The sequence below is a fragment of the Miscanthus floridulus genome, chromosome 12 (assembly GCF_019320115.1).
Source record: "Miscanthus floridulus cultivar M001 chromosome 12, ASM1932011v1, whole genome shotgun sequence".
Lineage (NCBI taxonomy): Eukaryota > Viridiplantae > Streptophyta > Magnoliopsida > Poales > Poaceae > Miscanthus > Miscanthus floridulus.
The window spans coordinates 38731152-38739968 of NC_089591.1; the positions used below are offsets into that span (position 1 = coordinate 38731152).

The window sequence follows — 8817 nt, forward strand, 5'->3', positions numbered from 1 at the left end:
CTGGACGAAAAACTCGAAGCTCGCTCGGCTCGTGGCTGGCTCGACTCAGCTCGGCTCGGCTCGTTATGATAACGAGCCGAGCCGAGCTAAGATTTTAGCTCGTTAGCTATAACGAGCCAACTCGAGCCAGCTCGCGAGCCGCTCGCGAGCTAAACGAGCAAGCATCCAGGAAAAAAGTATCAAAACTTATATTAGTTTTTGTATTACTTCATGTATTGCACTTTACAATTGACTGGTAACTGGTCTAGACCCTATAAATTGACTGGTAACTGGTCTAGATGCATTTCTTTTATATTATTATTATTCTCAAACTTTAGATAAATGTAAATATTATATTTTGTGTATTTTTTATACCTGGCTCGCGAGCTTAACGAGTCAGCTCGAACTTTTAACGAGTCGAACCAAACTAGCTTTCTAGCTCGTTAGAATAACAAACCAAGCCAAGCTAACTCATTATCTTAACGAGCCAGAACGAACCGAGGCATCCAACCTTACTCACATGCGACACCGAACGTCCAACTCGCTATTTCCTATCCTATTAAAAAAATGGCCCGTCCTGGAAGACTCGATGGTTCTCGGTCTCCATCTGCTCCTCTGACAGAAGAGAGGCATCCAGCAGCCATGCGAATGGTCTTGGCTTGCGCCTGCTCCAGCGCATGGCCTTGGCTTGCTCCGGCTCCAGCGCATCCGAGGCGAGCGGACTCCAGGTAGACCCATGCGAGGTGAGCGGCGGCTCTAGCGGCGCGGCATCTCCGAGGCGAGCGGCTGCTGCTCCGCCGGCGAGGCGCATCTATAGCCGCAGCAGCACGCGAGTGAGGCGTGTCTCCGACGCCGCAGCGAGAGTGGCTTCGACTTCGGCTCCGGCGGCGCACGCGGATTCGAGTTCCCGCGCTGTGAGGCGAGCCGTGCCTCCCGCTAGAGACTCACCCCCGCTCGGTGTCTACCCGGCATCATCCGTGATCCCAAATCAGCGCGATGGCTCCACCCGGCACCTCCGCACTTGTGTAATCGCTGATCGCAATCTCCGGCAATCACGCTGCTGTGGAAACGAATAGGAAACCAACCGATCGCCTCCTCCAATCACGTCCCCACACCATCGTCGACGCTCCCTTCAAATTGCCGACCGCGCCCTCTCTCCTGATCCCCTCGCTCGCCCACGCCACAGCTCGTTCGTTCGCTCGATCCCCCGCGACGCCGCTGCCGACGCTCCTCGCTGATCGGAGGCCGCGCCGTGCCGGTCTGCGGTCCTAGACTCCCAGGTCAAGCGCCGTCCACCGCCGCTCGAGTCGACCGCGCTCGTTCTTCTTCAAGGAAACACCGTCGCCCTGATCTCCATCATCAAGGTCTAGGACCTTTCATCGCTGGGCTGGCCACCACCCCAGCCCCAGCGCCCCCGCTCCCAGTATCCCAGCTCGACCCGTCCAAGCTGTGCAAGTGCCTATGGGTGATTAGCTCTGAGATTATGGTACTTCGCTACAGCAAGGTTACATGGGGGCACTGTATTACTTCTACCGTGGGTTTATGATGGTGGCTCTGAGGAATTGTTGATCTTGCATAATGCTTGATGAAATGCAGTTAATATTGTTTTGAACACATAAATTGATTTTAGGTTTATCATGCATTTGGGAACCATCTTACTGATTCAGTTATTGGGGATTACATCCTAGAGAAATCCAACGTTTACAAAATAGTGGTTTATTGCTTTGCAGCAGAGATGTATCATATCCATTTTTCAATTCAGATGAGTTAGTATCACCTCTTTACATTATCGTTGTGTCAAGTTTCCATGTAAGCTAAGAATTATAGTCTATACAACTGCCCAGCTTCCATTGGAAAAAAAAATCTATTATGTATATATAAATGGTTGGCTACATCAGAGAGGCTACATTTTGAAACATGGTTCTTTATTCCTTGCTTTTCAAACATGGTGGTTGCCCCATTTGGTGTCCTTGGACAGACCAAGTTCATTCAGTTTGTTCATTGATCGATTCCAGTAACAGTGGAGTTGTACATATGAGCCTATCTGTTCTGGCATATGAAAACCAGCTTTGATTTCTCAAACATAGCATGCATGAATTCTACCATATGGACCCGATTTAGTCATTTTTTGTGTGTAGTAGTTTAAATTACCTTTGCTTTACTGCAAATAATCCATTATGGACCTGTAAATTTCTTCTCATGAAAGCAAATCATTCGACTAACCTCACCTGATATGCTTAATCCTACAACAAAGAGGCACACGCCCATGTTTTTAGATATGTGCATTTTCTGCTTATGCTGTGATTGTTTCAATATCATCACTTGCCCTTTTTTTTATCTGAAATAGTAAAAGTGCAATGCTGATATCAATATATCATCACCAAGATGGCTTGTTTCAACAGATGGCTTCGAAACTTCAAGGAGGAGGCTACCCATCAAGCACACCGTATAGGGGATGCAGATAGACTTTTAGTTGGTCACGGGCATTTTCTGTTCAGCGTCTTATCTCTAATTCAGTTCAACGAAACACATGGGTCTATCATTACCCCTTTTTAACTACAGGTATGATAGCTTCAAAGGAACACAGTATATTGTATTTTTCAATTTATAACTGTCTTGATAAATAGAAACTCACTATACTTCATCTTTGTAGATTAAATTCTAAGTGTCTTGTCAACCTGGTTGATTCCTCAGTACTACCAAATGAGGAAGACGCCGGGTCGCATTGAAAGGGGAGTCCACCTCCGAGGCATTCTAGGAGAAGAGTGACAAAAGTCAGCAGTTCAGGTACCGCTGCTGTTAACCATGCCTTCCAACAAATTTGAGTAGGATGGTATGTAGGGCACAATCAACGGAATCTGCACCTAGAACATGATAGCATTCCAATTTTAGAGGCTTTGCAGACGTGTTTCAAATGTGTAGAGGTACAGTATTAAACCTATAAGTATTATACAATTCTTAGACTGATCACATGTACATATGAGTGCATAGGTACATGCATAAAATATTATTTCTAATTTAGCAAAATAGGGTATATCATCATTTTGTTTATCGTTTGAGAAAATATGTCAACATTTTGTTTAACTTGCTAGCATGAAATAATTTATAGCCGCTTTGGTTTCACAGTTTATTGTTTACAACTGTAAGAACGATCACATTTTTAGAAGATCATTATTTCTATATCTAAAAGACTATTTTTTTAAAAAAACTATCTTAATGTATTTTTAGATCTCTTTCCTGCATGGAGCCTAATGAAAATCACAGTTGTTGCATGCCATTGAGAGACTTGTCAAACCAGATAAATGAAGGTAAATACTGATGTCGATGTGTATATGTATGTGAAAATTTTAACATCTGATAATTAATGATGTTAACTCTGCCATATAAAAAAAGCAGGCGTTGAAAGTGGATCTAATCCACTTACACAAGTCTCTGATCCTCGGGAACTTAAAAGGCAAAGGGACAGAGCAAGGCTTGAGGAGCGTCATGTGGCAATGATTGAAGAACAACGGAGCAAAATTAATAGAAAGCGACGTGAAGCACATCACAAGAAAAAAGCCAATTCTAAAAACGATAAACTATCTATAGGTGACATTCTTAGCTTTATTATGTCACACTACCTGTAATGCCCGTGTGTGTAATATTAATAATCTAAAATAGCATGCAACTTGTTTGTAGATGGTGACGTTGCAACCGACATTGAAAACACAGTTGACACCGAGAATAATGATTGGCTCCATATTAACCAGTCGTACCAACCTGTGCGAATTGGTAAGAACACAATATTGCAATATATATATATATGTTGTGTTGTCTAGGATAATGGTGTCACCTCATAATAATGAACAAAATTTCTTATGTAGGTGAATGCTCGTTGACGAGTGTAGATAACAGTAGCATCATTGACTTGAATAAAATACCATGTACAAAAGACTGTGTGGACACCAATTTGAGTCATGATTGTGGTACCCCTGCTACTTTTGATAAATCCTGTCAACAGTACTTTAGGAAACGATATGTAAATATGGCACCAGAACAGAGGGAGGCTAGACGCGAACAACAATGAAAAAGTTATAGGGCGCCTGGGCGAAAGGAGGTCAAAGTAGCGGGTAGTAAAAGACAAAGGGAGGTGCAAAAGGACACCCTACATTGGGATTCTATCGCCAAGGAGAACCCATTATTTTTTCCTGAGCTTGTGTGGCCCACTGTAAGCGCATCTGGAGCTCATGGATCCATGGTGAAATCCAGTGATTGGGTTATCCTAGAGTCCAGTGCAACACCTCTTTATTGGTGTCCACCTCATGAGGAGGCCGATGATGAAGGATGCGATGAGTTGCTGTCTAGCCATATGACACAAAGATCACATGTTCCATCTGGACAAAGACATGCGTTGTTAACGCGTTGTAACACGATGTTTGAGCGTCTCATTGGTTCGAACACAAGGGCATCTAATAAAGATGGTGACTGCATGGCTGAAGACCGAGTGGGTGCTAACACACCCTTGCCTCAATTAGTCGTGACCAACAAAGGTATATACTGATGCCTCATTATCCCATTTAGGGGTCCTATATACCATACCATATTATACCTAACCGATCCATGGTAATTCTGTGATTAATAGAAAGGGTAGGACCCAACATTCAGGCTACATCATCCACACTGATGGCACCTCTGTTTGATGATTGTGAATGCATGGCTGAAGAATACCCGAATGATAACACACCCTTGCCTCAATCATTTCTCTTTTACTTCTCTATATTGTCGCCTTGATAGCGCTACTGCAAGCTGGAAGAACAATGGCATATACACTTTTCGTGCACAGGGCCAGATCTATCACAACATAAGGTCATTTGGCAAAGAAGAGGGTAAGGAGCCAAGACATCTCGAGCTTTACTTCTACGACGGTGATCCAAGCCTTGAGCACCGCTATCGACGATATCGTGAAGAGAAGTGCCAAAAAGACAAGGAAGTCATTAAGAGGCTTGTGGTCATCCTTCGTGACAACCCATACTCACAACATCTTAGGAGTGTGGGCCAGGCTCACCACCTCGAGGACTATCATGTCACACTAAACCTTGACCAGAGGTTGGACCAGAGAACATACAATGTACCATCAACTTTAGAGGTGGCTGCTGTTTGGATCGAGGGAAGCGAACTCCTTGGTCAGTTCTAGAATAGTGTTGTCCTGCATGGGAAAGATAGAAGCAGAGACGGCATCTGCTCATATCATGGATGTTATGATGCTCTTTCATACCCTCTATTCTTCCCTAAGGGTGAGCTTGGGTGGCACATGGATATTCCGAAGAAAGGAGTTAGTATGGAAGAAGTCATCGAGTATCATGCCCTACAGAAGGCTCGTAGTGGGTTAGAAGAAGAAATAGGTTTGTTATTCCAAACTAGGATGAGATCAAGCGTGAACTCTACCCTGGCCAGACACCACAGGATCGTCCAGATCTCGTTGTTCGGGTCTTTAGAGCAAAACTACAAGAGCTGAAGGATAGACTACTAAAAAAGGATATCCTTGGAAAGGTGCGAGCACATGTTTATGTTGTGGAGTTCTAGAAGAGGGGTCTGTCGCATGCACATTTTTTGCTAATCATGGATAGAAAGTACAAGATCACGTGTCCAGAGTAGTATGATCGCCTCATCTCTGCTGAGCTCCCGAACAAGAAGAAGTACCTAGTCTTGTACAAGATGGTTACCAAACATATGATGCATGGCCCTTGTGGACTGCTTAATCATGATTGTCCATGCACAAAGGGTCGTGATTCCTGCAAGAACCGTTACCCTAGACCTTTCTGCGATGTCATAGTACAAGGCAAGGATCCATATCCAGTTTACAGGCGGCGTGAAGATGGCCAAAAAGAAAAAGTTCGCGGACACGAGCTTGACAACAGATGGGTCATGCCTTACAACCCGTATCTCCTCTATCTATTCAACTGCCACATCAATGTTGAGGCATGTGGGAGCATCAAGGTAGTCAAGTATCTGTTTAAGTACATTTACAAGGGTCATGACCGGGCATCTGTGGCTATGAGAGAGGCTGACAAGGAGGATAGTGAAGGGAACATTGATGAAATCAAGCAGTACAGAGATGCTAGATGGGTAACCCCCAGAAGCCTTATGGAGGATATACGAGTTTGATTTGAGTGATAGGTACCCTTCTGTTTTGTCCTTATAGCTACATCTTCCAGACATGCACATGGTTTCATTTCATCGGCGCTAGGGGAATTGACGAGTGCTTGCTCATCTAGGTGCTGACAAGTCAATGCTTACAACATACTTCAAGAAGAACAGGATAGATGAAATAGCTCGAGGTATATTGTATCGGGACTTTCCTGAGTTCTATACGTGGCAAGCACGGGCAAAGTTTGGCAAAATAGTTTACGTCGTGATACATTACGATAGATTGGAAGAATCGTGTCTGCCAATCCAGCCGAGGGGAGCGTTACTATCTTAGGGTTCTCCTGAACCACGTGGCAGGTGCAACCTCGTTTGAGTGTCTAAGTACCATGGATGGCAAAATCCTACCGACCTTCCGTGAAGCTACAGTAAGAAGGGGCTTAATCGAAGAGGACAACACGCTGAACGAGAGTCTCGCTGAGGCAACCGGGTGGATGATGCCATATGCGCTGCAAAGGCTCTTTGCAACAATATTGGTATTTTGTGAGCCTAGTGATGTGTTTGGACTATGGGAGAAACACAAGGAGGCAATGTCGGAGGACTACAAGCGCAATAATCAATCCATCTTCATGGTGGAGCAGATGGTCCTCATGGATATTCAAAAATTGCTACAATCAATGCAGAAGGATATAAAGATGTACCCACTTCCTAATATCGACGACACATATGATGTCTCCCGTGATATTCCTAGAGAGATTTTTGAGGTGGCTAGCATTGAGGCTAACGAGGATGATGTGGCTCTGTCAGACACCCTTAACAAGGAGCAGCGGGTTGCATACGATGAGATCATGTCCTCGATTGATACCGACGACGGTGGTCTCTTCTTTGTGGATGGTCCTGGCAAGACCGAAAAGACGTATCTATACAGAGCACTTCTCGCTACTATATGCAGTCAGAAAAAGATTGCAGTGGCAACAACTACATCTAGTGTTGCGGCCTTAATAATGCCTGGTGGTAGAACCGCCCACTCGCGCTTCAAGATTTCCCTCACCATCGATAATGGGGCCTTTTGCACCTTCACGAAATAGAGTGGTACTACCAAGCTGCTTCGGGCCGCATCCCTTATTATTTGGGACAAGGTGACAATGATAAAGAGGCAAGGTGTTGAGGCACTAGACAACAACCTTCATGATATAATGGACCGACCAGAGTTGCCGTTTGGGGGAAAGACCGTGGTGTTCGGTGGAGATTTCAGACAGGTTCTTCCCGTTGTTCGGAGAGGGTCAAGGGCTCAGGTAGTTGGTGCCTCACTACGGATGTCGTACCTTTGGGATTCCATGCGGCATCAAAAACTGGTGCGCAACATGAGGGCAAAGAGCGACCCATGGTTTGCAGAATACTTGTTGCGCGTCGGTGGAGGTTCTAAGGAGGCGACTGTTGATGATGAAATCCGTCTTCCTCATGATATATGTGTTCTGCACACCAGGGAAGATAGTGATCTTGATACTCTAATTGATTGCATATTCCCTAACCTCAATGCAAATATGTCAAGCAAAGATTATATCACCTCTCGCGCGATATTATCTATGCGGAATGAATGGGTTGATATGATTAATATGAAGATGATAGCTCATTTCCACAGGGATGAGATGGTGTACCATAGCTTTGACTGTGCGGTGGACGATCCACACAACTACTACCCTGAGGAATTCCTTAACACTTTGACACCCAATGGTCTACCTCCACATGTGTTGAAGCTGAAGATTGGTTATCCGGTCATATTGCTTAGGAACATTGACCCTGCGAATGGGCTTTGTAATGGTACCAGGTTTATCATACAGGGGTTCCAAAAGAATACCATAGACGCAGAAATTGTGTTGGGACAACACGCTGGAAAGCAGGGTTTTCTGCCTCGAATACCCTTATGCCCGTCGGACGATGAGATGTTCCCTTTTCAATTTAAGCGAAAGCAGTTCCCTATTTGGCTTAGCTTCGCAATGACTGTTAACAAGGCACAGGGGCAGACTATCCCTAACATCGGAGTATACTTGCCGGAACCTGTATTCTCGCATGGCCAATTGTATGTGGCGCTATCAAGAGCTACAACAAGATCTAACATTAGGATCTTGGCTATGCCAGCTGCTGAGAAGGACGTGAACAAGTGAAAAGGGAAAGGGAAGGGGAAGAAGAGACCGACAAATGATATATTCACAAAGAATATTATATATAAAGAGATTCTAACTCTATGAAAGAGGTAATGCATTACACGTCGATACATATTTTTCAAGATATATCAATAGTACTTTAACTTTAAAAATTAACAAACAACTTATGTGCAGGATATTTCTAACTACAGCTTCAGCCATCTGTATGCTTCAGCTGCAAGAAGTCAGACGCCACATCTTGGACTTGAAAATCTTCTGGGTTGTCTTTGATTGGTGACCAGCTGCAACTTGGTATTCGTGCAAAGCACGTTCTCTTAGTCGAACTATTGAGAGATTATATTCTTAATTGTAGAATAGATTCTAAAACATGTATTGTGAAACACAAACTTGTTATGATTATCTTTCCATAGCATTTGATTTCTAAAGAAGTGCAAGCTTATCTTTCACGTATCGTAGCCATGAAATGATGTGACAATTGAAGTTGATATTTTAGTTTTGCATTCAAATTTAGAGTTATATTTTCACTATCTATCTTTCGTGAAGACTTATG

General features: G+C 44.1%; 2 protein-coding genes across 5 annotated transcripts; both read left to right on the forward strand.

Moving 5' to 3' along the window:
• The first annotated feature begins 671 nt into the window (after positions 1–671).
• On the forward strand, positions 672–4065 carry LOC136498415 (uncharacterized). 4 transcript variants are annotated; one of them, XM_066494347.1, is made up of 7 exons: positions 672–1483; positions 2382–2541; positions 2633–2766; positions 3208–3287; positions 3376–3567; positions 3658–3750; positions 3843–4065. In XM_066494347.1, the coding sequence occupies exons 4-7, from the start codon at positions 3221–3223 to the stop codon at positions 4043–4045; spliced, it is 555 nt and encodes a 184-aa protein (XP_066350444.1). In that variant the 5' UTR covers positions 672–1483; positions 2382–2541; positions 2633–2766; positions 3208–3220; the 3' UTR covers positions 4046–4065. The 4 variants fall into 4 exon arrangements, with proteins under 4 accessions (XP_066350444.1, XP_066350447.1, XP_066350445.1 ...); XM_066494350.1 differs by having other exon boundaries at positions 2674–2766; XM_066494348.1 differs by having other exon boundaries at positions 672–1465.
• Positions 4066–7418: 3353 nt separating this feature from the next.
• Positions 7419–8267, forward strand: LOC136495734 (uncharacterized). Its single transcript, XM_066491585.1, has one exon. The coding sequence runs from the start codon at positions 7419–7421 to the stop codon at positions 8265–8267; it is 849 nt and encodes a 282-aa protein (XP_066347682.1).
• The last annotated feature ends 550 nt before the right edge of the window (positions 8268–8817 follow it).

Excerpts from the sequence above, each read along its gene's own strand:
- LOC136495734 (XM_066491585.1), top strand. The coding sequence starts at position 7,419 with ATGTCGTACCTTTGGGATTCCATGCGGCATCAAAAACTGGTGCGCAAC.
- LOC136498415 (XM_066494347.1), top strand. The coding sequence starts at position 3,221 with ATGGAGCCTAATGAAAATCACAGTTGTTGCATGCCATTGAGAGACTTG. Across the intron at positions 3,288-3,375 it reads GTCAAACCAGATAAATGAAG|GCGTTGAAAGTGGATCTAAT; the intron begins GTAAATACTGAT and ends TAAAAAAAGCAG. Across the intron at positions 3,751-3,842 it reads GTACCAACCTGTGCGAATTG|GTGAATGCTCGTTGACGAGT; the intron begins GTAAGAACACAA and ends TTTCTTATGTAG.